The sequence below is a fragment of the Labrus mixtus genome, chromosome 13, assembly GCF_963584025.1.
Source record: "Labrus mixtus chromosome 13, fLabMix1.1, whole genome shotgun sequence".
Taxonomy (NCBI): Eukaryota; Metazoa; Chordata; class Actinopteri; order Labriformes; family Labridae; genus Labrus; species Labrus mixtus.
The window spans coordinates 19,087,158-19,114,659 of NC_083624.1; the positions used below are offsets into that span (position 1 = coordinate 19,087,158).

The 27,502-nt window shown below is 44.5% G+C and overlaps 3 protein-coding genes across 5 annotated transcripts; 1 reads left to right on the plus strand and 2 right to left on the minus strand.

Moving 5' to 3' along the window:
- Nucleotides 1-365: 365 nt before the first annotated feature.
- On the plus strand, nt 366-10,288 carry pknox1.1 (pbx/knotted 1 homeobox 1.1). Of its 3 annotated transcripts, none has more exons than XM_061054028.1 (11): nt 366-492; nt 3,039-3,199; nt 4,595-4,722; nt 5,176-5,347; nt 6,044-6,244; nt 6,354-6,504; nt 6,639-6,736; nt 7,157-7,285; nt 7,766-7,842; nt 7,953-8,116; nt 8,307-10,288. In XM_061054028.1, the coding sequence occupies exons 2-11, from the start codon at nt 3,149-3,151 to the stop codon at nt 8,486-8,488; spliced, it is 1,353 nt and encodes a 450-aa protein (XP_060910011.1). In that variant the 5' UTR covers nt 366-492; nt 3,039-3,148; the 3' UTR covers nt 8,489-10,288. The 3 variants fall into 3 exon arrangements, with proteins under 3 accessions (XP_060910011.1, XP_060910012.1, XP_060910013.1); XM_061054029.1 differs by having other exon boundaries at nt 376-492; nt 3,084-3,199; XM_061054030.1 differs by having other exon boundaries at nt 470-492; nt 3,052-3,199.
- tmprss3a (transmembrane serine protease 3a) lies at nt 10,244-21,443 on the minus strand. Its single transcript, XM_061054027.1, has 14 exons — nt 21,296-21,443; nt 21,140-21,171; nt 19,658-19,892; nt 18,852-18,965; nt 17,624-17,740; nt 17,075-17,198; nt 15,686-15,805; nt 15,151-15,197; nt 14,183-14,348; nt 13,712-13,881; nt 12,900-12,995; nt 12,679-12,821; nt 11,963-12,115; nt 10,244-10,439 (listed from the first exon to the last, which is right to left on the minus strand). The coding sequence occupies exons 1-14, from the start codon at nt 21,360-21,362 to the stop codon at nt 10,395-10,397; spliced, it is 1,629 nt and encodes a 542-aa protein (XP_060910010.1). The 5' UTR covers nt 21,363-21,443; the 3' UTR covers nt 10,244-10,394.
- Nucleotides 21,444-23,414: 1,971 nt separating this feature from the next.
- Nucleotides 23,415-27,419, minus strand: fgf9 (fibroblast growth factor 9). Its single transcript, XM_061054031.1, has 4 exons — nt 26,804-27,419; nt 24,871-24,999; nt 24,371-24,474; nt 23,415-24,261 (listed from the first exon to the last, which is right to left on the minus strand). Exons 1-4 carry the CDS (start codon nt 26,976-26,978, stop codon nt 24,079-24,081), a joined length of 591 nt encoding a protein of 196 aa, XP_060910014.1. The 5' UTR covers nt 26,979-27,419; the 3' UTR covers nt 23,415-24,078.
- Nucleotides 27,420-27,502: the final 83 nt, after the last annotated feature.

The window sequence follows — 27,502 nt, forward strand, 5'->3', positions numbered from 1 at the left end:
CAGGTTTACTAAATTTGTTCTGGTGTATTCTCTCTCTAATACTGTGCTATAATTAGTTGTTATGCTCACAAAGGAACCAAACTCCATTCGGATGCTTAATGCAGCTTCTTTTGATGCATAATATCTGTGTTGCATGAAAACAGCAATTAATTCCTGGGGGAATAGTATCAAACACAAATCTTTAGGGAGTATGGGAGTGTTATATTCTGATAAAAACTCAGTATATGTGAACAAATGACACACAATGAGTGTGTAATTATCAACCCATTACTTAAAAATACTTATTTACGTGTGTAACTTAAATCCTGGTAACTCCAACCCCCAGCAGGGTGCTCAGGGACTCTTTAGGCAGCAGGACGTCATGACTCCGCCCACCTCATAAATATTCATGAGCCGAGCGCCCCTGCGTGCCCTTACGCGATGACGCAACGCGACAACTGCGGGTCCCGATTGCTGCAGCCGCTTGTCAGTGTGACGAAGATTGGCACTCAGGTAAGCTGTCACTCAAAATCCCTCTTTTTCCGTTCCCTATCAATCAAACAATCTGGGCCGCACGCAATAATGCCCCGGGGCGAGGAGCGCGGACCTAGCCGGGGCGGCGGAGGGTGTTTTCGGAGGGGAAGCAGAAGCGACGGAGCTCCGGGAAGAATAAAAAAAAAATCTGTATACAGGGGAGGAGGGGGGGTAAAAAAATATGTCGGCGTTTTGGGGGCAGAGGAGGATAGAGGAAAAGCAAAGGGCGAGAAACGAGGCCCGACAGTTGTAACGTTCTCGCGGAGGGAGGGGAAGCAGAGGGCAGCTGTCCCCGCTTGATTGATTGACTGATGTGGGAAGGATTTGACGAAGAGCCGGGCTAGCCTTGTGTGCCGCCGATGCTTCTTTACATTATCGTAGTGGAGTAGAACATACTCTACACAGCCATTTAAATACACAGTCATTTTAACTGTTAATTCAAAGACCGGCCGAAGCCGCCTCGTTGTTTGGTCTGCTCGCTTCGTATCAATCCGCAGCGGGGTCTTTTTTTATACCTGGCTAGCTGGGTTAGCTTGCTTTTTGGCAGTGATTCCCCCCCACTTAGCTAAATATGGCGCTTTGTATTTTGGCTGCCCCAGCATGAGAAACACTCTTAACCTTAACACCTAGCCGCGCTGCTAATGTTAGCCGAAGCGGGGTTTTTTTCACTTAACCTTAATTTGGCGAGCTAATGGATGTAGCATTAATGTTACGAGCTAGCTTCATGTTGTGGGTAAACAAGGCGGGCTGCTTTGTCTGTTAAGAGCTATAACGTTAGCACACCTAAAGGGCAGATGGCTAATATTAGCCCAAAGGCTTTCCTAAACTTTTACCCCTCTGTGCCGCCGGCTAACACACGGCTACATGCTAAGTGGGTGTGTAAGCAGGGTAACATAACTTCACTGTTATAACAACAAACCACATGGCTGGAGAATTACACTTTAAGGTTTTTCCAGGACTTGTGATCATTAATGTTTGTTTTTAAAAAAACACAAAATGATTCTAAATGTGCCCCTTCATCTATTCACCACAAAACACTTTTATTTGTTCCTCTTTGGAGGAAGTTTGAAGCAGCTTAAAAACATAAAACACATTGACGTACAGACAACAAATCACACAAAAAAGCTAAAAAATATATTTAAAATAGTTGTTGAACAGACTGATGAGTATTCAACAAGACTGAACGAAACATTCAAATAAAAGTAAATAAGGGATCTGTGATTGTAAAAAGATGTGAAGACAGTAGAAATATAAAACCTAATATATATATGTGTGTATGTGTATATATATATATATATATATATATAAAGAGGGGATGAATGATTTAGAAGAGCTGTAATTTTTACAAACAGGTTAATAAAAACAAGGAGTTGATGGCAACAGAGAAACTTAAATTTAACGCACATATCCAGAAGAAGCTAAAATCCTCTGCCTTTCTTGAGGATCTGCTGGTTTTCATGTGTCACCTCATGTCTTATGTTTTACTGTATGCCTGCTTTCTACAACTGCTACATGGTTGCTTTTTTAAAGGTTTATTTTTGGGGGCTGTTTATGCCTTTTATTATAGATGCAGGACAGGGGATAGAGTTAGACATCAGGGAGATAGAGGGAAAGTTAAGTTAGTTATTTCTGATGGTCACTTAACACAGCAACCTGTGAATGTGTAGTTGTGACCTCGATGTGTAAAAGTGCTTTGAGTAGTCAGAAGACAAAAACAATACAAGCTTAAGTCCATTTACCTCTGTACATGGGGCACACACTTTAACCACTAGGCCACCGCCACCCCATCTCTTGTTTTGTTTTTTAAAGAGGAAAATCAGTCGTACATACTGACCTCACATACGGCCATCTTAATGACTTGTTGTTTAGAATAATGACACAAGATTGTTCATCCCCTCTGAACTATTATCTTACTGATGATTGAACTTTATGTCTGAAATGAGTCTCACATCACAGCGGCTCCATTTGCAACATAAAAATTAAAGACAAAATTCAAATAAACAAACACCAAATGGATATTCAGAGATCTTCTACATTGACAACATTTAGAAAAGTAATGAACATAAACTACTTTAATGTAAGGACAGGAACTGCATTAGTCCTTCTAAAAGGTGTTAGCAAACAGGAGGGTGCTTCAGATAATATTTTATTATTTTCTTCTGTAAAATAAAGAGTATTGTTCTTCCTCTGATGTCACGACTTATTATCTTATGAAAGCTCAATTCATTATGTATGTTAGCTCATAGAGTACATTTTTAAAAGTTGCTAGGCAACAGTGAAGCATCTTTTAAGAGGTGATAAAAGGGGTGAACGTGATGATGATTTGCATAAGATAACGAGCGTTCAGAAAGTCAGGGTTTTATGGAAACATTGGTTTATTCTTAAAAAGTTATTATACTTAAAAATGCCAGAACGACTGTCTTTGTGGTTCACGTTTAAATCACACCCAAGCTGCGGATAATAATGTTTGATTCTGACATCGTGTGGTTTCATTTTGACATGCTTTGCTTCATGCTTCACCGTAGGCATCTCTTCCAGGTAGTCTAACTGAAGCTGTGTGTGTCGTGCAGGTTGGCCACCTGTCCCTCCCGCTCTCTATAATGCCCCAGTGTTTGCAGCATCTGCAGTGAACGTGATGGCAGCCCAGTCGGTCTCCATAGACAAGTACCCGAAGGGAGAGCAGCAGGTGGGTGAGAGGGACCTCGAGGCCCACACAGCCTGCTCCTACTGCACTCTTTCTGCTCGCTCGCTTGAGTTAACAGACGAATAACAGGCGACAAACAACACCGATATGTTTCAGGCTACCACTTTAAGCTTTCAGTTATTTTTAGAGACGATATGTCTGCCTGGAAAGCCAAACAAAGGGAAACACTTTCTGCATGTATAACAAACTATTACATCAGTTCTAGTAATCTGCTGGCAGCGTGTTGTCTGTCTGTGGCTGACCACCACAAATAAATCACTGTACGAGAAAGACACTGCTGCAGTGTGAAGTCTGCTTTCTGCTCAGTGTTTCTGTCTGTGCTTATGTAAATCGCTTACCAAACATCCTCATCCGAGTGCCAAATTTGGGGGGGTGTTGAGAGCTGAAATGGATCTATGACTAATGAGAAATTTTCCGCCCCAAGCAACGATTATTTTTAGCTCGTTTGTGCTCAATCTAAGTCATTGTTGAGCTCAGTCACATGGTCGGGGATGGGATTTATGCACTGCATCGCTGGTAGGCAGACACGGTGTGAAGAAAAAAATGTGTGGAAGCAAAAAAAAGGAGGAGAAACCTGGCCACAGTTAATGTGATGTTCCTTCACTGCGCTCTTTTTAACGTTTCCCTTTATTTGCGTCAGGCGACAGGTGTAACAGGGAAGTGTTTAAGGTTTGCATGGGGACTGTAACTAGACACTGTCTGGTTGAAGTCTACTTATAATGTGCTGACAAAGAGAAGCAGACATGGTGTATCCGTCCTCTAGAGATACTCTTAATTGTTCTGTAAACTTCTGCACATTCCTGCACAGACTGTACGTCTCTGTCTTTATATTAAACAGGCGAAACACACCTAGTTCTAATCATTTAGTAGTTTGATTTTGCATGCATTTAACTTTCTTTATAGTATGGGCACAGCTGTTTACTTGATTTATATTTGCATTTATTTACTGTGAAAGGCGAAATCCCCAAAACAGATTCACTGAATGTTTAAAACTGATTTGCTCGAAACCGTTCTGAGTCTGGTCGAGCAAAACTTGAAGAATAAATTGATGACTAATCAGTTAAATGTGCAGGACTGTAAACTAAAGACAATTCATCTGTCTGCGTTTATGAAATCTGAATTCTCATCACACCAAAGCAAGTCTTTATGAAAGATGTATAGTTTCCTCAAACGGTGTCCTCATGACTTTCTAAAGTGTTGAAGTAAGGCTCTGTGAATCTTTCCCTGCAGCTACTCCAGTTCTTCACATGATGTCTTTAACGTCTCTCACTCCCCGCCTTCCTCTTCACCTCTCCTCCGTCTCTCTCTTTCCGTCTCCGTGATGCTTTGCTTTCTTTTTCTAACTCCTTTGTTGTGTTTTTTCCCCCCCCACCGCAGATACAAATCGTGAAGGTGGACAGCGATACGGAGCAGAAGTTTATCGAGGAGACGTTGGCAGAGGCGCCGAGCCCGGAACCAACAGAGCCGCAGACACCCATGGACGCGGATAAAGCCTCCATATACCGGTAGAGAGAAAAACTGCGTGTGTTTAGTGAGGAAGAAGCCGAGTGACGTTCCCCCTCGTTCTAAATCGAGGTTTTTTTGTTGGTTTTAAATGTATTCCTTTCAGATTGGACAGAAACTAATCCACCATTTCGTAGAGTCCTCCCCTTTTTCATGTGACTTTCTGATTTGCTCTCTGTCTTTGTTTGTCCTCGCTGCACACTTTGAGTCTAATCAGGCCCTAAAAATACATCACGCACTCTCACTGAGAGAGATCAGAGCTGCAGAGTCATGATGCCGCAGTCCAGGGTTCATAAAAGATGCACGGCAGATAATTTGCCTTTTAATCCTCACGCAGCGGGATGCTTTAACACCTTTTGTTGTCCTCCATGCTTTATATACTCCAGAGAAAATGCACATCCTTATTTTTAACTAAATGTACCATCTTCTTTTGTGTGTGGGCGCACCTTTCACAGACACCCCCTGTTCCCTCTGTTGGCCCTGCTGTTTGAGAAGTGTGAACAGTCCACGATGAGCTCAGACTGCATCACCTCGGCCAGCTTCGATGTGGACATCGAGAACTTTGTCCGCTGTCAGGAGAAGGAGGGGAAACCCTTCTTCAGCGAGGACCCCGAACTCGACAACCTGGTGAGATACCTCTGCTGCCTATCAGGAGCATCCTTTTTATTATTAAATTCATAAAGAAGTAAAGGAAAGCTACATTCAGCATCTTTCTGATCTCTGGCTCCAGATTTTTATTTTTGGGGGCTTATGATAAAACTGAGAGACATTTTTAAGTGCTGAGGTATTTGACAAAACTAAATCAGGCACATGAGGTATTTCACAAGAAACATGTGGAAAGCCCTGCTCACACACACACACACACACACACGCGCGCTCAAGACAATGACCTGTGACCTCAGCAGCACAGTGCGATGCAGTCAGGTCCACCGTTGATTCTTTAATGCTTCTTTTCATTGGAGCACTGGACCCTCCCTGGATGATCCGATTCAACGATCAGCATCATCATTTCTGTGAATCTGGTTTTGCTGTTTAAGTTAAAACATGCGTCACCGTGCTCCAGCTGACTCTGACCTCTTGGATGTTTGAAATTCAGCGTCTCTCAACAAAGAGCTACATGTAGAAGAAAGAATCTGACACACTTATCCCAACTGCTGGTGCTAAAACGTGTGCTGTGTGTTCTGGATTGTGCTCTGGACAGTCGTATGCATCTTTTATAAGTTGCAGTTAACGTGTAATTGTTATAAAATATGAAAAAGGACTAACCTCGCACCAAGGCCATGTAGTTCACTCTTAATTGTTTTGTACATTTTTCTACCTCAGATGGTGAAAGCCATCCAGGTGCTGCGGATCCACCTGCTGGAGCTGGAGAAGGTGAGCGACCTGTGTAAGGACTTCTGCAGCCGCTACATCGCCTGTCTCAAGACCAAGATGAACAGTGAGACTCTGCTGAGTGGAGACCCGGGAAGCCCCTACTCCCCCGTCCAAGGCCAGGCCCCCAGCTTCTCCCCCATCAAGACTCAGGTGCGACGCATCAACAACATAAACCTGCATGTTGTTGTTTTATTTTCTGATAATGTGACCTGCTCAACATGTGGAAGTTAAATCAAACATGTGCTCTTATGTTCTGCAGACCCCCAGCTCCATCTCGGGGACCATCAGTCCTCAGGGTCAGATCATGGTGCAAGCATCGGCTCTGCAACAAGGGAATGTTACCGTGACAGCGGTTAACCCCGCCCAGGTGGTCGCAGGTATGTCACCATGGCATACAACCCCTTCCTCAGGTACTGTACTGTTGTGACTGCAGCTGACATTCTGACATGAACCAGTGGGACGCTTAGCTCAGAGCTTCTCTGCAGCCTGCTCTCAGCTGATCTGATTATACTGTGCTGAACGTGTGTGTGTGTGTTTCATCCAGGTGGCACGGTGTACCAGCCTGTTACAGTCGTCACTCCACAGGGCCAGGTGGTAACGCAGGCGCTCTCTCCAGGGACAATACGTGTCCAAAACAATCAGGTAGAACACCTCTTAGTGAGACTGCTCTGCACATGTTTGACTGTGTGATGAAATGGTTTGCAGAATAAATCTGATGCATGTTCACTAAAATGTCAGACAAAGAACAATATATTTATCCCATTATGCAACGTGTTATACCGACATTATGGAGCAGGATTCTTTCTCTATCGGTTCATCAATCTGCAAACTTTAATATGAAGTCATAAAAACAGGATTCCTGCTATGAGATCTGTGCTGTGGTTCATAAACGGAATTATCACTCTGCAGATTTAAGAATTTTCTGATATTTGCCACTCCTTAACTCACATGAGTCTGATTTTTGGCTAGTGGATACAAATAAAGTAACGGTACAGGGTTTGAATTAGAACACTTTCATCCTTTATTTGTGTAAAGTTGCTTCATGTCCGTCTCCCTGCTCAGCTCCAGCTGCAGTTCCACCAGGACCTGAACCTCTTCAATCACGACGACAGCTCAACCAAGAACAAACGTGGAGTTCTACCCAAACAAGCCACCAACGTCATGCGCTCGTGGCTCTTCCAGCACATCGGGGTGAGTCTGTGTGAACCGAGTCTCTGCCTCTCTAAGGCCCCGTGTCCACCTGCCGTTTTTCTTTTCTGAGCGCCAGCATCTTTTTATCCAATTGTTTTCAATGAGGAGAGAGCATTCACAGCAGCAGGCAGCCACCCTGAGAAAAAGCGCAGCGCTCAGCATTGTTTTCTGTGTGGTCTGCCTTTTTTGTGTGGCTGCTGGAAGCGCTCAAGTTGAAAATCTTTCAACTTCTCAGAAAAGCGCTTTTGACGTCACGGCGCTCTTTTCCAAATGTTTGATATTCCCTGTAGTTTTGTCTCCTACAGATCATGTCTTGTACCCACATCCTCCTCGCTCTGTGTCTGATATTGAAATAAACAATCTCAAATATAAAACATGCAGTAAAAAGTAACAGAACAGTGTCGGTCGCACAGCGGCCGTTGTCAACAGACTGTTGTCATGGAGACAAAACACTGAAGTATTTTTTTTTTCTGTCTGCAGCATCCGTATCCAACAGAGGACGAGAAGAAACAGATCGCCACTCAGACAAACCTGACACTTCTGCAGGTCAACAACTGGTGAGTCGAGGCGCCCTCTTCAGGCGGTCCACAAAGACCTAAGTCCAGAACCACGAGACTGCACCATCCTCAGTACAAAATGTAACCTGACTCATGTCTCATGTCTCCAGGTTTATAAATGCACGGAGGCGGATCCTGCAGCCCATGTTGGACGCCAGCTCGTCTGAGACGCCAAAAACCAAGAAGAAGACTCCTCAGAACCGACCTCTGCAGCGCTTCTGGCCTGACTCCATCGCTGGAGGAGGGACTCACCAGCAGGTTACCATGCCAGACGGTACGCAGCACCTTCCCACTTTTGTGATGTGGTTATTGGAGAAGCTCGTGTCCCGATAACAATGGCGTTTTTTACGATGTGTTGATTTGACAGATTTCTATGACCTCACACGCCGCAGGGATCATCGTCAGTGGGCTTAATATTCATAAGGCGTTCATTAATTATAAGCATCGTTTCCCCTCCTCCTCAGGTACTATGGTGACGATGAACGTGGAGGGTCTGCAGAGCCTGACGTCAGACGGCGCCACGCTGGCGGTGCAGCAGGTGATGATGGGGGGCCACAGCGAGGACGAGTCGGGAGACAGCCTAGACGAGGACGATGACGCGGACATGGCTGGGCTGGGCCTGGACAACAGCGACTCGTTGCAGTAGAGGACACGCTCCCTCACACTCTGATCTACACACAACATGCGCCAAGCGAGTCTCCAGAACACACACGCACGCACACACACACACACACAGAGCACAAATCTACAGGACGTCCCGGGAACGCTCCTGCACTCTTCCAACCCTCCACCCTGCTGAACGGGCAGTTAACGCTGCGTGTGTGTACATCACGAGTTTCATTTGAGAAACCCGTTTTTTAATTATTTGGTTGACGTATGCGAGTGCACTTTTTTTGTATATTTAAGCTCAAAAAGATTAAATCAAACATGTGGAAGAAGAAAAAAAAAAGTGTTAAAAAACACCCGAAGCGAGTTTGTATGCTCCGTTATTAAATGTCGACTGAGTTGTTTTCTCGGCCCCTCGCCCCCCCTCCCCAAGTTGAATTCTCTTTTTGGATGCCAACACTTTTAAGTCGTACCTGTGAGGGTTTGTCTTCACTTTTTTGCATGCTTGTGTTTCGAGTAGATGTGCGCACTCTTACGGTGGGCTCCGCGGCTCTCGCACGGGGCCGACGCGGAGACATTTGGGGGGGAAGGAAAAAAAATGGAGAGATGCTTATTTTTATATACAAACATATGTAATTAGTGTTTTTGTTCCATTTTGTTGTGTTCTCCTGTTTTGTAAGGAATATTTATGTACAGATTCATAAGTAAGATTAGCGACTCTGTTTTCCAGGGTTCTTTGAAGTTTTCTAAAAAATAGAAAAAAAGGAATTTGAAAGCTGATGAAAAATTTGCTATTTAAATTGGTTTTAAACGATACTAACAAGGCCTTACGCGTTTTTCTTTTCTAAACAATTCTTGCCAAGAAGCACAAAAAAGAACGTCCGACCCTCTCCTCGGGGTCACACGGGTCAAAATGACACTAAAGTGCAGAACGTGTGCGTTCATCGTGTTGTCTCTATGTTGTGTAAAAGTTACCTGAAGACGTCTGACACAGTTCAGCTGACTGTGGGGCTCAGACTTTTTTTAAAACGCAGCTCCAGTTTTACCGTCATTGTGTATATCATTCAGTGCGTCTTTTTAATCATTTTAGTAGCTTAGGCGTCACTTTCTCAAATGCACAATCCAGAACACTATGCTAACCACACAATCACGAGGGTCAGATGTGGACGGTCAGACGCTGAGGGTCAGACGTGGAGAGTCAGACGCTGAGGGTCAGACGTGGAGAGTCAGACGCTGAGGGTCAGACGTGGAGAGTCAGATGCTGAGGGTCTGACATGCAAACCCATCATCATCAACAAGAAGAAGCAGCAGTGGACTCTTTGCACGCATTAAACTTTTATTTATGTACATGCTACTGCGCTGAAAACAAAGAGCAGTTTGGAAAAGCTGGACTCGTCGTTGGTGGGCTGCCTGAAGGACTGGGACTGAAGCTCCGCAGCCTCCGTCGCCCCCCCCCCCTTCCGCCGCCACTACACACACACACACACACACACATGTAGTGAAAGTATTGGAATCTTTATCAGTGTGTTGATATTTCTGCACAAGCTGGGTGGCCTCTTGTTTGAATATCTGTAACATTGTACTGTACAACAGTCGTCTGTCAATAGTTTGAGTGATCTGGTTTATATCCCTCTTGTAAAGTTGAGACTTGAAATATGAAGCAGCCGAGGGGAGGTGGGTGTTAGTGCTGGGGGGGGGGGGTTTGGGGTGAGTCCTGGTGGGCCCGTGCTCTCGGCTCTTTACTCGCGTCTGTCTTGCTTTTTATGAAGCGTTCTTCACTTTTCTCTCGTCTGTTTTGCCTTAGAGCTTTCTATTTTGGAATAAACGATGCCTAACTCTCTGCCGGACTCCGTCTCTTGTCTCTGCAGTGCTTACAGTTCTGGTTGTGGAGTTTGATTTAAAAGGAAAAAAGTCCCACAGTGTTCAGAGAGAGGTAGAGAGCTGGTTCAGTCGTCTTTGCGCAGAGTCGCAGGGCTGTGAGATTCTCCTCTCTGAAAGACAAAAGAGATAAAAACATCAATATACAAGATTTAAAGGTTCATCTTTGCTACGTCTTCTGCACTTCAGACCACAAAACCACAATTCAAAGTTTTAAAATCAGCTCCTGACAGGTGGAGGGATTCAAGAGGCTTTTATGGCATGTGTCTAAACATCTATTTGTAGCTGTGATAATATCACACTTAAGCATTTATGTTTTTGTTGAGTGTAAAACTAGAAATGTTTGCAGTTGATAAATACAGAAGGAGATAAGTTATTAAACACCAGATTATTTTCAGCCATTGCTCATCACTTGACCGTTTGTGTCATGGAGTCAGAGCAGGGGCGTGTCCAGAGGGGTGGCATGATCCCACCTTGAAAACGTATTGCATCTGCGTACCCACAAACTTCACGCCACACCTCCATAAGTCAGCGCCCCAGGTGGGCCACCCGGGTCCTCTGACTCTGGACACGCACCTGAGTCAGAGAGATTTTTTCAGTAACGAGAGTCTCTTGACGATCGAAACGTTTAAAGGAACTTTGTGTGGAAGCAGCAGTCCAAAGATTCAGAGAAATAAGACGACTCTCCTGCCGCCAGCTGCTGGATTCAAATTCCATTAACGAGGAGAACCAGCTGTCGCTCCAACATCACACAACGAGGCCACCGACAGCTGGTCCTGTGAGAACCGTCGGGCTTTAACGGAGAACAATGGGCTGTGTGTTGGAGGGCACGTTCCTTCAAAGTCCAGTTTAGATTCTGTTTTTGAAAAGTGATTGGTGTGTTTTATAACTGAGGCTCGTCATGTTGGGGTCTGAATGACTAACGGGTCCAACATTTTGGAACGGCTTCAGCCGACAGCTGCAACAAAAAGAAAGACTACAATGTTAGCATCGGGGAATAATGCGCCTGATCAAAGTCCGTCCTCTGAAAGTTGTTTTTGTCCCTGACAGGCTCAGATTATTCAAGTGTCGATGACATCATCACAGAAAGGATCCCGACAGAGATGAGACCTTATTGTTGAAGAGGATAATGATTTTTTAACCAGGAACAGCCGTTAGATCGTTTTCTTCAAAGCCAACACACTCTGACAAAATCAGCCATTTTATTTGAAGGAACATGAGGGATAACTGCTGCATGTCTGCACACTGTTCAGTTCCCAATGTGCAAATTTAATCAAACCAGGGCAAACTCAGGCCTCTTGTATATTGAAATGTGTCCCTGGTTTAATAAAATCCCCCGTTAGGAGCCGTGCAGTGTGCTGTCCTTTTTCCTTTTCCTCTGCAGTCCGTACATTTCTTGCCCTGCACCTGTAAGGCAGGTGCTGCTTTTGGCCTGGATGTGCACTCACTAGTTTTCTCTTTTAATTTCATTGTGTAAAACAAAAATAGTTTTCGAAAAAAACTTTCCCTTAAAGGAGCAATATGTAACTCTGACACCTAGTGTTTGAAATGGGTACTGCAGTCCAGAGAGCTGTCTCCCCCCCGTTAGTCAAACTGTTGAGGTCCTGAAACGGTCCCCGGCTCTTCATGTACTGACCTCCATCTGCTGTCTGATCCAGCCGAGTGAGCGTGTAATACGAGTGTAAACTCCTGGTTTGTTCCTCATTGCACAGCCGATTCCCCAACTGGTGGCTCCAACCAGCTTCCAAACAGACGAGTGCTCACAGGCCAGAGGACCCCCGCTGTCCCCCTGAAGACACACACACGTACACAGACACATGCTGTTACAGACAGATGAAATAAGCGGTTATAGTCCCAATCTGTCTGACCAGCTCTCAGCCTAAAACATGCAGAGAAACGAGAGCCAGACAGGTAACCGTTAAACAGGATGGCTGTCTATACGGCTGCTGTTCTGTTGGAGCATACAGTTCAACAAATATTAACTATAACATTTATGATTATAAACAAAAACTAACTTGCGGCAGCCTGTGGTTTCCCTCTGCTCAAAATATGTTAAGAGAAGTTATTTTTCTAAAGGAACAATATGTAACAAATTTCAAACATTCGAGAGTCGATGCTCACACATCCAAAAGTACTTGAGGGTCATTTTCAGACTCAGTTTGTGAAGTTGAATCCTGCTGTGCTGCTGCTCCTTTAATGCTCCATGAACAAGAACAGCTAAAGATGCACGTTGACGTGGGATCTTCTCCACTTGTGACTTTCATAATAAACTTTTATGGAGCATTGATTTCAGAATGCATGATGGTGTACTGATGCACTGTTTCCTCTGTTGAATGCCACCCAAATGTGTACCTGACAGGAGTCGGTCCCTCCCTCCAGGTATCCTGCACAGATCATCCAGGAGGAGATGAGGCCCTGGTACACCTCCGGGTGGTTGCAGGTTTTAGTGGAGAGGAGCGGCACCGTGGCTGAGCGCAGAACAACACTCGTCTCTCCTGCAAACACAACGCTTTAAATCAGAACCAGAGGACCCAGAAATAAAGAAATGATTACATCACTCTGAAGTGACTCACCTTCTTCCTCTGTCGACCCCCAACCAGAGATCCAGCACATGGTGCCCGTCTGGAACTCCTCCCCGTGGTTGGGCAGACAGATAGGCTCCACGAGGCCTGCAGAGGAGGATGTGAATGAACTACAAGTTGTCATTGGACTACAAATCCCAGAGAGACAGATCATTATCACTGTTTAGCCTCATTGAGCTAACGCCACCTCTCGGGCTAAAGGTGCAAAAAAAGTTGAAGAATAAATGTTGGAGAGGCGAGAGTCAGACTTCAGATGACTGATCCTGATAATGACACTCATCTGTCAGAGAGGAGGACACCTGAGAGGGAGGGGGGGCTCGTGATACCTGAGAGGGGGGGGGGGGGGATTCGCCTTACCTGAAGAGAGGTCTGACCTACTAAAACTACGAAAGGGACTCAGGCTTAGTTAGACTTATTACATGGCTGTGTACTTGATTCTGATTGGCCAGTTACTCATAGCAACGGTCTGATATTCCTTGAAAGATAACACTTAGAATAAGAATCTGAGCATGTCGGGGACAAAACAAGATCTTTTAGTGGACCTACAGGACTCCGATTGGTCTGTAGAAAATAAGTAGCAGGCATTACAGCCTCTCTGTCATCTGAAGCAACCTGGAGCCATCACATTATAACAGGAATCACCACAAGACTAAACTCTTTTCCTCCTCTGATGCTGGAGCAGCTTAGACACAGCTGCTGTGACACAGACTGTTTGGCTATGAGTCGATGAACACATCACAAGCAGCAGGATGAGAAGGAGACAGTGAGGACTCAGTAACGTCTGGGGAAAGGGACACTGTTACCGTTAAAAACCAGAGGAGAGGACAGTTTCATGAGTGCGATGTCGTAGTCGAGTCCTTTGGGTCTGTAGCGAGCGTGGTAGATGATCTGCTCCACAGACAGAGACTGAGCTCCGTGCACTGGCTGCTCCGTCAGACCAACGTGCACCACCCACATGGAGGGGTCTGCAAACCTGAGACAGGAGAGGACGCATCAGGATCAGTGTGTTTGACCAACGCAGGGAGATCGGTGCCTTGAAGTGCAGACTTTACACTAAAAGCCAATCACAACATTTAAACACATGCTCAGTAAAGAAGCAGCCTGTTTCTAAGAGATTAGACGCTTGTCGAATCATTTCACATGCTTGCTGTTCAGACCCTAGTACCCGGCCTGAATTGCTGCAATCCGAGCAAATCTATGATCCAATATTTCCATCAGTATTCCTTCTGGATAAAATGTCTCGAGTGTCTGTCTTGTGTTTTCACATGACTCACCCGTACACACAGTGAGCTGCAGTGAGGATCCAGCGTGACGTGATGATGGAGCCTCCACACAGGTGTTCACTGCTGAAGTGGAGGCTCACCTGCCACGGGAACTGACCCAGCCGGGAGATGTTTCCCCCCACGATACGAGTGTTGTAGCGAGGCCTGGAGCCACACTCTGAGGACGGGAAGGAGAGACATCATTGTTCCTATCTGAGGCGTGGATTCAAACACACACTGGATTAACTTAAATAGTTGCAGCATGCTTCAGTTAAAGGTCACATATTCTCCTCCTCTTCAACCAGTTTAAATAAGTCTCAGAGCTCCTCAAAACATGTGTGTGAAGTTTCTTGTTCTAAATCCACTCTGATCCTGTATTTGATCATGTCTATAAACCCCTCTATTTCAGTCCTGCTCAGAACAGGCTGTTTCTGTGTCTGTAGCTTTAAATGTAAATGAGCTGTGTCTGACCACGCCCCCTCTCTGGAAGGGCTTAGGTGGCTCAAGCTTTCTTGCACCATATCCTAGAGACTTAGGACCATGTTGTGAAGGCTGGATCAGACATAGTGGGCGAGAGGGAGTGTAGACCTGGATTATGGAGTTTAGGTAAGGAGGAGGAAAGTTCTAAATTTGATGTGAGCAGTAACTGGGAGCCATTGGAGGGAGCTGAACAGCGGAGTGATGTGTGCTGTTTTTGGGAGTTTAAAGACCAGTCGACAAACTGGTAAATACTTTAGTCAGGGAACACTTGAAAACCTTCAAACATCCAAACGACATGCAAATATACATGCAAAAATACAAACATGACAAATATACACACACACAGCAGTGACATGTTAGTCATGACGTTATTTTAAACCAAAAGAGATAAGACACACACAGTATAATACACACATCTGCAAGCCGTGCAGGAACACATGAGGAGTACATGTGTGCTCATCATGACTCAACTGTCAACGTCACTCGGTTTTTGTTCTCACCCAGACATTTCAGAGTGGTCACTTTCCCTGAGCTGCACTGAGTCTTACTGTGAGGAAGAGGAGGAGGATGATGAGGAGGACGCGAAGAGGAGGAGGATGAAGAGGAGAGGGAGGAGGAGAAGGAGGAAGAGGAAGACAGGAGGAGAAGAGGAGCAGGAGGAGAGGGAGGAGGACGAGGCCAAAGACAAACTCAGCAAAAACGTAAAATGACTCCATTCATGTCAGGTAATATGTAATAATTTGACTAAATGGCAGCTTCACTCAGGGGTGAAAGGAGTTTTAAACTCTTGCTGATACGTCCACATCTCTTCAGTTCACACTAGTCAAACTGGACTTTGGGGGTCAAACATGCCGGGGCACGGTACAGATTGTGTGAGTGCACCCCTCTGTATTGAGCTTGATCAGCACAACAAGCTGCGATGGAGATTCTCTGGATGATGCACCGGATATGCTGCCAGGTGTCACTGACCATCAACACGTAGTTTGCATCCTTTTTTCAATCATTCAAATAAGAGGCGCGCTTACTGCTTTGTACCTGAAGGCTGTGGCGTTCTGCAGCTTAATGAGCTCTGATTGGCTCAGGTTGATGGACACCAGGTATAGCTGAAGGTCATGCTCGATGGAGGTCAGAGAGACGTAGAATGACTCCACGTACCTGACAGAAACACATGCAGCAGCACAGAATGCATCAACAGACTTCTACATCTTTAACATGACAACTATACTTGTTTTATTCTTAAATACTGGAACATCCTACACTTTGCTTTTTTTATAATGTTGCATATCAACTCTTTAAAATCTGACAAACGTGCATCTACTGCGCTCATCTTCAGCTCTAAATGTAAACTCTCTCTTCTCTAGAGTCGCCGTGTATGCTCCAGGTACAAAAATATCCATTTTACATTACACTGAGCCTAAAACACACCGTGCATTTATTCCTCAGTCTGACTCTAGCTGTTTTAAGCTCCTGCCCCCCCCCCCCCCCCCAAAACAAACTGCTGTTTGGCCACACCTCCTCCATACTGAAGCCTCCGCTCTCCTCCAGAAACACACCTCCAACCCCTCTCCACTCGCATTCCATGGAAGAGTTATCAATTAGAACGCACCATAATTTAACACTATAAAGCGCAAGCGGTGGACAAAATAGTCCTTTGCTCGACCTGCAATCACCTGTGTCCTGCATTGTTGTGTTAGCATGCTAATGTTAGCGCTCTTTAGTTAGCTCGTAGCTTCACATTGCAGTCCCTAAAGCTAGGCTTAAGCTCAGAGGGGACCGAGCTTTTGCTATTGCTGCTCCAAGGCTTTGGAATGGGCTGCCGCTGCACATTAGGCAGGCCTCTTCTCTATCTCGTTTTAAAACTCTTCTTAAAACCTACTTCTTTTCTTTGGCTTTTACCCCCACGTAGAGTGTTGATTTTATGTGTTTTATGTGACTGTATTTGTTTTATGTGTACACATGCATATTTTTATATATTTTTATTTATTTGTTATCTCTATTTTACTCTCTTGTGCAGCACTTTGGAAACCTTGTGTTTGTTTAAACTTGTGCTATATAAATAAAGTGGATTGGATTGGATTGGATTGCATGTAAACTGACACAGAATGACTGATCTAAAAAATCTTACATAACATCCAAATAATCAGTGAGTATGTTCTTCTCACTAGTCCTTGACTGAAACAGCTTTTATACACAAGGGGAGGAGCCGGCCGTCCCGTCCATGTAAACACGACTCTGACAACAACACAGCCAGCGGGACTCGAGCTTCTCCCTCATTGTAGACAGTCATGACTCAGAGACACATTTACACAGGATAGACTTGATTTCTGATATATTTATGTGGAACATGTCTCACATTCTGTGTTTAATGAAAGAAAAATCAGAGGGGGTTGAGAAGATGCAGAAAAAAAAAACCACAAAACAAACCTGGAGTATCCGAGCTGTCTGCAGGCAGAGAGCCCCAGCAGGTTGTTCCAGCCCTCTGAGCAGACCGTCCTCCAGACCCCCCCTTTCTGAACCTGCAAGACCGAGCTCCCCCCACTCAGACGCACTGAAACACACACACACATCGCACAATAAAAAAAGAGAGACGAGCAGACAGACCCACGGTCATATAGACAGAAAGAGGATATCAAACAGATTTTAAAAAATTAGAATCTCTCTGAGCTGTTTCCTCCTCTCCTTCTTCTTTGTGTTTGTTTCTATCTTAACTCTGCTGTGTGTGGTCTTTTTGGGGGCCATCTTAGATGATACTCTTTGTGAAACCTGTGGATCTACATTCTTATTGTTTCTGGTGAAATAAAACTGGTGAAATAAATCCTCCTGGACAGACTTCCTGCTGATCTCACAGGACTGTGGCATCAGTCATCAGATGGAAGTTTTTCTTTATCAGTATTCTGACTTTTATTGGTTATATTTGCATTGAGTTGAGTAACTGACTCATTTATTTATGTGTGTGTTGATCGTTTGTCTCACCACAGCCGAGCTCGTCGTCTCCGTTGTCACATTGAACTTCTCCGTCACACTGAGCCGAGGCGCTGACACACTGAGACGAAGAGCCGCAGCGAAACTTCCCCACGCAGCTCAGACCCACTGAAGAGACACACACACACACACACACACACACACACACACACACACACACACACACACACACACACACACACACAGTTAATTTGACAAAAGGAATGTGTGTGGGACTTGGTTGATATCCAAAATCAGCAAGTATCACGATATGTATCGTATCCAAGCAACAACCTCAGGAGTTGTCAAATGAAGCTGATGCTGAGGTGTATAACCTGCAGTTCCTCGAGTGTCCACTAGAGGCTGGCTGCAGAAGTACAGAAAGTCACATACACACCCATTCTAAAAAGCCTGTTTTTACAGCAGAGATTAACATGTTTACAGCCTGGTTCAAAAAAACAAATAGGTCTGATTAGCTCATGTCTCGATCAACACACACTGTACGGGGGGGTGAATGTTTTGATGACTCATCCGTTTTGATTTGATGAAGGATAAGAGTTATTCACAATAAGGCGTGTAGCTGACCTGATTGACAGGCGGGCGCAGTGTAACTGTAACAGTCTAGATACCATACGCTTGCCTGTGTGTCCGGTTCATCTTTACTCTCAATCTATTGTACTACTTACACCGACCTCATCGGCAGGTGACCAACAAGGTGTAGCCGACCTGTTAGACTTCAGCTCAGTGTTTGTTCAGAAATACATCCGATCTTTAAACCGTGTGAGCTGTGATCTGTTATCAGCACAGCATTCGACACCAGCTGCTTCCCAGAACTGTTAGTGTGAGACCCTCCTCCTGCACGTCCAGGATGTCAGACCATGGGTGCACTCAAGAGTGTTTTTAATGATTTTACACCAAATTAGAAAAAAAAATCAAACAATGAGTGTGAACAATGAAAACTATGAAGCATCAGAAGTTTCTTTATGTGCACTTTTCTAAGTATTTCCCTCCTCTAAGACTCATGGGACTGTAAAAAAACCACACACACATCTTCTACTACGTTCATAAGAAACCAATTAAGGCTGGGTATCGGGGACAATGTGTCAGTGACCTCATGTGGTCTCTGCGTGGGTCAGACTTAAATTATATAACAGGTAAGGGCCGCATCAAATATACATGAAGCAGAGGCATGCCATGCTACAGCGGCTCCATTATAACCACACAGCGTGGAGCTCCTTACCTCCGAGGCCGATGCCCAGAACGAGAATGACGGCCACAATGGCGCAGGAGAAGATGAGCAGCTCCAAGCGATGAGCCAGCAGTCTGCTCTTCCAGCTATTCTTCAAGTCATCCTCTACGGGCACAAGACGGTCCGTCAGACATTCACAGTGTTCAAGTTTCACACAAAATTAGCTGCAGACAGTTCAAACATAGAGAAGGGGGGGGGGGGGGGGGGTGTCATATCAAACCTAGTTTCTGGTCATAATACAAAATACTTGTGACTATAGATGAGGGTTAAAACATACGACAACTTATTTTGGTTGCTTGTATCTGCAATCTCTAGTAACTGAAAGAAAGAGAGAGAGCAGGTTCAAGCAGCCAAAATAAGTTTCTTCCACTTCAGAAATAAGGACAGGAAGACCCTGAAGTAGACCCTGGACTTGATGGTTGGCTAACATCTCCCATCTGCACCAAAATCCCCAATGTGGGGTTGAAAACAGTGCTGGACGGAGGGATGTTTGGACCCAAATCAAACGGGCGCCAAAGGATGGAATGAAGGAACAACACTGAATGAGCTGATTAAGAGTCTCAAAGAAAAGTCTGCTGAGGGGGGGGGGGGGCAGTCTGCTCCTGTGAAAGTGACAAAGACGGCCGAACAAAGAGCTGAAGGATAGAACATGTGACTGAATCTGGGACAGTTGTTGCTCTATTATCCTCATCACAGAGTGTGTTAGCCCTCTCACGTTTCAGTCAGATCCCCCTGTAACTCTACTCTGTGTGCTGTAACCTCCTCAACCACTCCGTCTCACCATCACAGAGTCTTACCGCTCATAAAGGTCTGCACCTTGGTGATTGGCATGCTCAGGCTGGGTGCAGCTGGAGGTTTGGACTCTTCGGGTTTGGCAGGTCCGTTCTCTGATTGGGCGTCAGCGTCGAAGCTGCCCAGGGGGCTGACATTTAGTGTGTTGGGGGTCTCGACAGTGGGGAGGTCTTCCTCTGTCACCGAGACCACCTCTATCTTGGAGGGGTCCGGCTGCTCTGGTGCCTCGGCCTTCGGTTCCTAAATGAGAGCAACAGAGAGAAATAATCAGCTCTGAAGTTCATCTCCTCATGGGCTTTGATTAAGTGATATCTGGGTTTTAATCGAGCGACAAGGAAGATGACAATTGATAATTGAAGAAAGGTCACTAGTCTTTGCAGAAGTTGTGAAAAGTACAGACTACAATATTTATAGACGGATAAATGTTCCTTTTTGATCCCAAACTAGAGGAAAATATCGACGCAGAATGAGAGGTTGAGGCAGAAAGAGGACGAAGAAGAACAGGTTAACTTACAAACTGTTGACCAACGTTTAACCACCAGACATTTTAAATGTGTTTTCTGATTACAGCGGACTCTGAAACCATCTCCCATGTAAATAAAACAGTGTCTAACTCTAACACTGATATGTGTCCCTAATCTGATGAGAAAAGTCCATCCTCTCCATAACATAAATATCGTTTAGGGTATCTATATCTACTCGTGTATCGTGGAGGGTGCTGGAAGTAACCAGCGCCTACGACTTTGTAACAAGCAGAGGTTGCGTTTTCAAACCTTTTATGATTCTGTTTTCTTTTTAAGGAAGCAAACACATCAACCAATCACAGACACAAAGTTACATCCCTGAGGTGCCAGACTATCTAGGGCTATTGCAATAAGTTTAAAAATATCTGTCAGGACAAATCATACTCGAGAAGCAAAAACTCAATGTTTTTAAAAAAAAGTAGATTTCATAAGGGGTCAGGGAAAAGTTCAATAGGCCGTCGTCTGGTGCACTGGTGGCTGGTGTGGGTGCCCCATGTGTGGAGGCTATGGTCCTCCAGGCGGGTGGCTCGGGTTCGAGTCTGGTCTGTGGCTCCTTTCCCGCATGTCGTTCCCTACTCTCACTCCCTGATTTCTGGCTCTGTCCACTGTCCTGTTTCTCCATTGAAGGCACAAAAAGCCCAAAAATAAATCTTAAAAAAAAAAAAAAAAAAAGCCCAGTCTGCTCAGACTCAAATACTGGACATAACTAACAAATGAAAACAAGCTTTGAGGAAACTATTAAACCATTAATCACTGTTGTAGATAACAAGTGTGACCTTTGACCCTATCAGGAGCATGTTAGCATGCCAAACAATAAACAGTCCAACTCTTTAAATATCAAACACATTGAGGAAAACATGAAAACCCCTAACCCTCCTGCCTACAGACGTCATGTGATGTGTGGTGGTCTTTTCTGGGGTCTTCATGTGTCAGCACTAATCCCACTTCATGTTCTGTACTCACTGTTGGGGGAGCAGCTGTGTTGGCATCAGGATCTGAAAACACAAGAAGGGACCAGAAACAGCTCGATGAGTGACGATGATATGAAGACAAAGATAATCAAGAAGGAAAGACGACGTGATGAAGAAAAAGAAACACGCCGGAAGGAATCCAACGTACTGATCTCCACCAAGCTCTTCGTCATGGTGCCATTGTCCACGCTCAGCTGTGCGTTGTCTAAGACCATATCACCCCCCGACTCCAGAGATCCCACTCCCCTGTTTCCTGTTTCGGTCTCCTCCTCTCCTTTCTGTTCTTTTTCTTCTCCCTCTGCGCTCTCCGTCCTGAAGGCTGCCCTCCTGCTGGGCCTGCACTTTGTTTCTAACAGACACCTGAGCAGGTGGATCGCTGCCTCTTGGAGAGGGGATCAGGTGACCCTGCACCTCCCACTCTGAGGGTAGGATTTCAGACGTGTGTGTGTGTGTGTGTGTGGAGACAGGTGGAGGAGGAGGCTGGTCACTGAGTGGACATCGTCCGGTGGCTTCACTGTCCAGCTGCTTCCTGCAGACACACCTGTACACAGGTACTGTCGGAAACGTCAGCTGTCTTTTAAGACGGATTAAAGGGTCAGTTCATTCAGAGCCCAGGGATCATTTTAGTTTGTGAAGACAGGTGAGATATTTGCTTCTATCTAGGGATGCCCGTTATTTAGCATTTCAAAACAGATTCTGCACGGCTTTTATGTTAAGCTAAGCGTACTTTACTTCCTGTGTGAATCCAACCGTGCTTTTATTTTGAAATACAGTAAGGCCCTTCTGGTAGATGGAACATGGGCCCACTCTCAATGTCCACACTCACTGACTTTGGTGTGCGTTCCCGGTAAGTCTGTGAGGGCTTAGTGCTGTCCCACTGTAAATCATCAAGTGTTTGAGGGATCTCTCACTAACTTTACGAGCCCTTTATGCACCCTGTCAAGTGGGCATATCTGCAGACTTAACGTGAGGGAATTACCCATAGTTCATAGCATCGTGATGTGAAACATGTGATTTCCCGGGGAAGCCCACAAGAATTGAAAGGTAAACAAATGCCATAAAACTGAAAAAAGGTAGAGTCGGTAAAAAAACAGGAAGGTGAAAACACGCTCTATTTAGTCTACTAAAAGAGGTTATTTGGAAACTACAGCTAATTCAGAACTCATTTGCAAGTCTATAAACAAAAGAGAGAGAGAGAGAGATATTAGTCCCATAAGATAAGAGAAATCTTTATTCATCCCACAACGAATAAATCTATTTCGAGGCCTATGTTGAGTAGAACTTTTTATAAACGCCATGGCTGTGAGTGAGAAAAGTAAAAAAACGTTAAATAAGCTTTTGCCACATTACATCATGCTGTCATGGTTACAGAGAAGTCGCAAAGTGCTGTCCCATTTGTATTTAACCATTGGAGCCCTCGCAGCCTCATGCACTCAATCACTTTCCAGGTGACGTCAATAAAGTCAGTAAGGGCTCAGGGCTCAGGGTTTAGGGAGGACATCAAGATTCAGCCATGGACATGAACTGAAGCACATAAACAGGAAGTGGTTACAGATTACAAAATAAATGCTAGCCCTTGTTTAACTGTGGTCCACCTGGGTGGCCTGACGTTTGTGGACTTACGCACGCAAATTAATTTAATTTGTTTTTACCCTTTCTATCCCCACTGATGATATGTTCTTGTTAGAAACACAATTTGACAACATGTACATCTTCTGAGCTTGATTCTACAGGGACTCAAAAACAGATTTTTCTGCAAAGCCACAATTTTAAGTTTTCAGAAAGTTGCATGCAAGCTGTTGTCTTAAGTTGCAAAAATATTTTTTTTGGCAATTAAGTCCTTTTAAATTACGACCGTGTGCACAAGTTTTTCCTTGGAATTTTTTATGGAAAATGGAAAGTATTTCTTTACAACTGCAAGTACGACTATCAGCCTGTTGAAAAGAGCCGGAAGAGTTGATTTGTTCTTAAGTCCCGCCTCTGATGAGGCAAATAGCCAATCATAGATTTGGACTTTGGGGTGGCCGATCAGGTTTGAAGGGGGGCCCATGCCACCCCTCTGGACACGCCCCTGACTGTCTAAATCATAAATCTTTTTCACAAGAGTTTGATAACAGCATTCGAGGACCAACACAGTAAACATTTATATCTTTATCTCTAAAGATCGGAGAGAGAACTGAGAACGATATCGGCTGATATCTCGGTGTGGGTTTTGACCTCGACCAACGTAAATGAGACGACTTCACTGCAACATGATTATATAAAAATAGATGTTTTTATTTCACAATGAAAATAAATAAAACTTCAAAATAAAATGAATACGATCAAAGTGAACAGTTTGAACTGAAACACACGTTTCACATTCAGCATAATAAATGATTCTGTGTGTTCACGTTCATTAAATATACATCTATGAGATAATTACGCTGCATAAATTATTGTTTCTGGACGCTGGAACAAGAGGTAACTCCAACATTTATACATTAGCACCATGAAGAGCCGGACACCGAGGACCTGAAGCCGTTGCTCGAGACAATAAATAAATAATTCTGGAAAAAGTTCACGTATTTAAAATGTCCTGGAAAGTTCTCTTTGCAGCCGGGGATGCTGCCCCTGCTGGCCGTTAGAACACATGCAGGTTCACGTCACTTCTGCGTCCAACCAGGCACTACTTCCACTTCCTGTCCAGTCTATGATCACACATTGAGCGTCCGTTATTTATGAAAGATCCTCAAAGTGTGTTGGGTCTCCTACGGGAGGTTGAGTACTGTCTGAGTTTCTTACAAGGAAGTAAATCTCCAAATAATTCCTCCCAGTGGATCTCAAGTTTAGGCTGCAGTGGTTAGCGCTGTCGCCTCACAGTGAGGAGGTCCCTGGTTTGAATTTGTATTCCTGCTTTGGCTTCATATCTAGAAGAGCAGTGGATGCTTTTCACGGTGTCTTCCGCGGTAAGAAGTGGGTGCAGGCCTGGGTTCGGCCCACGCTGTTGCCCTTCCTGAGCGCTCCTTTGGTGGACAGAGCGAGATAGAGGCCCGGGTGAGACAGAGAGGAGTAGGTGGTGTAGTGGTTCTCCTCCAGGTTCTCCTTCAGCAGGCAGTCGTCAGAGAACTGCTCCTGGAGAACGACGACAACAACGTGTTATCTGATTGTTTCTGGTTAAATTATAAATCCTCACAAGAGGTGTTAAGTCTTTAATCTTTGTGTAACACAGTTTACTACATACCGCTCCGTATGCCTGCCCGTCTCGGTTCATGCAGAGGTACAGGCCGCTCTTAACTCCTCGGATTCCAACCACGCCGCGTTTCATTGCAAACACCTTCAGCCAACCTGCAGGAGGGGAAAAACAATCAGGTTAGGAAATAAGTGCTGAGAGCAGGCGACCGTGGCGTTCTGTGGACATGAGAGAGACGCCATTCTCCCTGATGGAAGGTATCGTTCTATTAGATCGACTTTGAAACGATTATTTTAAACTGTAAATATTTGTTAAAGATATCAGGGAGAACATCGACAGCCAGATGTTTCCGCCTACAAGTCATTTAACATCCTCCTAAAATTATCCAATCAGAGCAGCTCGTTGAGTTTCTGCTCCGTCTGTATATTATCCACTTAAAGAGAGCAGCAAACTGAAACGCCTTTTCCCCCACGTTCAGTTCTGACTTTGACATCAAACAGGATCTTGTTCATACATAAAGATAAACGGTCATACATGTGGACTGAACTCACAGAACTCGGTGGGTCTGTGGACACCTCCCACGGAGCCGCCGGGCAGAATCTGCAGATGGTAACCGATCCCGACACGACAGTAGAGCAGCTGCTGATTCACTCTGGCTTTGACCGGGAGAGGAACGGAAGCTGTTTGATAAAAGAGACACGATGAGTTCTGAGGGAAAGAAACTTTGAAAACTACAAATTCATCAAATATGAAAAGTCAGAAACAGAAACCTGAGCGTATTTCTGATCATATGACACAACGCAGGATGTCACAGATTGATGTCGATGATCTTGAATATATCTTTAATGCAAAACTCAGAGGTCATGTCGTTGTAATCATCCTTTTTGTTCACATTGTTCTAAGAAAAGGATCCAAATGTTCTCAGTTTAAAGGAGCAGTATGTAACTCTGACACCTAGTGTTTAAAATGGGTACTGCAGTCTAAATTCTAAACATTGTAGAGAGCTGTCTCCCCCGCCCCCTCCTCTCTACAGTCGATGCTCACACAGGTCACCATGTGATGGACACTGAAGCTTCAGTGTTTATCCAGCTCTGCATCGGTCTGTAAACCTTTCTGTGTTCTAACCTCTCTCCATTTTTCAAAAGCATCTCCAATATTGATCCTAGTTTGATCACGTTTCTGCTCGTGGAGCTTATTAGAAACATGCAGAGGCTTTTTAGGTCGAGTACAATCACTTCTATCTGAACCACTTCTCTTGCCCGCTTCCATCACTGCAACACCTGTTGGTTTGACCTGATAACTGCTCTCATATCTGACAAACCGAGGGGCGTCCAAAACGGCCGTGTGGGGGTGTCTTAAAACCGCCTACCTTCTCTGGTCCAAACAAATCCAGATTATCAGGACCAGAATCTAAAGTTAGAAGGAGGACATACTGGCTGCTGCATTGTTGTCAGAGCAGCCAGCACTTCAACATAGCATGTTTCCTTAATGTCTGATCTTATAGTAAGCTCACTTTATCATTTTATTCAGAAGATATCTTCTGAATACTGACTGTCTACTGACTGCTCCTTTAATTTCAGCCGATATGATGAAATAATTATCTTACAAAGTTTTATAATATTAAAAACAAAAGATTACCTTTCCAAAGACTTAGAAACAAAACAAAAACTTTTTAAAGCACACCGAAGAGAAAACATGGAAGATTAGATTAAATAAAGAATGAAAACAAATGTTTGTTTTTACTCTCCTCTCAGAGCTCCTTCTTTAAAAGTCGGATTCTTTCTGATGATTTATTATGAAATCCATCGTCTTCATTATCGTTTATTTATTTGAATCCTGAGAGAGACCAAACACGACCTGTGTGAATCGTTCTTATCTCTAACGTTATCGCTCTCCCTCTTTGTTGGACATTAACAGAATAAAAGAGTTTACAACACACGTCATTCAGATCTGTGCTTCCAGCAGCAACATTACACGCTTACTGAAGGGACTTTAATGACTTAAAATAAAACACGTTTTAATAATACCCACGTGCTGCAACTCAAATAAACAGACAGCTCATTTCCCTCGCTGCACCCTCCCTCTGAAACTCTCTAGGAGTGTTTTAAAAAGCGCCATCAAATAAAATGTGTTATATATATAACAATGTCGATTGCAGCCTCTGCTAGTGAAGAGGAGTATTGCAACATGTATATTTTTGTCAAATCGATTTATATTGTCCTTTTCTGTATCGATTTTTATTGCATTAAAAGGTGGCATTACATCCCGAATGTCAAACACGGGATGGTCAGATTTACGGATCTGAAAAGGAGCAGCGAGCAGAACCATTTAAAAAAACTTGACTTAAAAACTTAACATACATTTTAAACCACTTTCCACAGTGATGATGTTTTCTTTAACACTTGACTTTTGACCTCCATGACATAGAAATGAAACAAAACCTTCAGTATAGATGTCACTGAGTGAAGTCAGACTCTCGCTCACCTTTTGCCTTCAGGGCGTCCCTCATGTGGAGCTTCCAGAGTCCTCGCAGTCGGCTGCCATGATCCTCAGGTGAGACACCTGCTTCGCTTTTTTTTGCTTGCACACAGAGAACGAGGAGCAGCAGGAGGCCGGCGGGGAACAGCACCAGAGACGACACATTCATAATGAAACTCATCAGACACAAGTGATCATGTCCGACCAACTATCATGCCTGCTGTGTTGCACCTTTCTTCTTATGCTACTGAACTCCACTGTCGTCTGTGCTCATCCCCTCCGCTCATACTTCCCGCTTTTATCTCCTGAACGCCTCCTTCTGCTCTGAAGCTCTGACAGGGACACGCAGAGATACTCAGCTGTACACATCATAATCAGAGACACATCAGTAACATTGATAAGTTTTGTTCTCCGCATGAAGAAGCCCGTTTCTAACTTTTTTAACTTCTTCTTCTGCTGTAACAGATCCAGTCTAAAGTCTGTCCTCTAATGCTGGAGTGCGTTGAAGGGATATTCAGGGGGAATCGATGAGTCTAGGAGCGCTCTGGCCCCTCGCACGTGAAGAGGTTTGTATGTCGCCCAATCAGGCCTGTGACGGAGAGGGACATGCAAACTGTCTGTTCGGTATCACAATCACTGAGATTGGAGAGAGAGGAGCTGATAGAGCGAGCTGCAAAACATGAAACACACTAAAAAACACACACA

Excerpts from the sequence above, each read along its gene's own strand:
- tmprss3a (XM_061054027.1), bottom strand. The coding sequence starts at position 21,362 with ATGGTCTTAGACAACGCACAGCTGAGCGTGGACAATGGCACCATGACG. Across the intron at positions 18,966-19,657 it reads GGTGCAGACCTTTATGAGCG|AGGATGACTTGAAGAATAGC; the intron begins GTAAGACTCTGT and ends TTGTGCCCGTAG. Across the intron at positions 12,116-12,678 it reads GAGGGACCGACTCCTGTCAG|GGGGACAGCGGGGGTCCTCT; the intron begins GTACACATTTGG and ends GTGTGTCTTCAG.
- fgf9 (XM_061054031.1), bottom strand. The coding sequence starts at position 26,978 with ATGAGTTTCATTATGAATGTGTCGTCTCTGGTGCTGTTCCCCGCCGGC. Across the intron at positions 25,000-26,803 it reads GGACGCCCTGAAGGCAAAAG|CTTCCGTTCCTCTCCCGGTC; the intron begins GTGAGCGAGAGT and ends TTTATCAAACAG. Across the intron at positions 24,262-24,370 it reads ACGGGCAGGCATACGGAGCG|GAGCAGTTCTCTGACGACTG; the intron begins GTATGTAGTAAA and ends GTCGTTCTCCAG.
- pknox1.1 (XM_061054028.1), top strand. The coding sequence starts at position 3,149 with ATGGCAGCCCAGTCGGTCTCCATAGACAAGTACCCGAAGGGAGAGCAG. Across the intron at positions 4,723-5,175 it reads GATAAAGCCTCCATATACCG|ACACCCCCTGTTCCCTCTGT; the intron begins GTAGAGAGAAAA and ends CACCTTTCACAG. Across the intron at positions 6,737-7,156 it reads TACGTGTCCAAAACAATCAG|CTCCAGCTGCAGTTCCACCA; the intron begins GTAGAACACCTC and ends CTCCCTGCTCAG.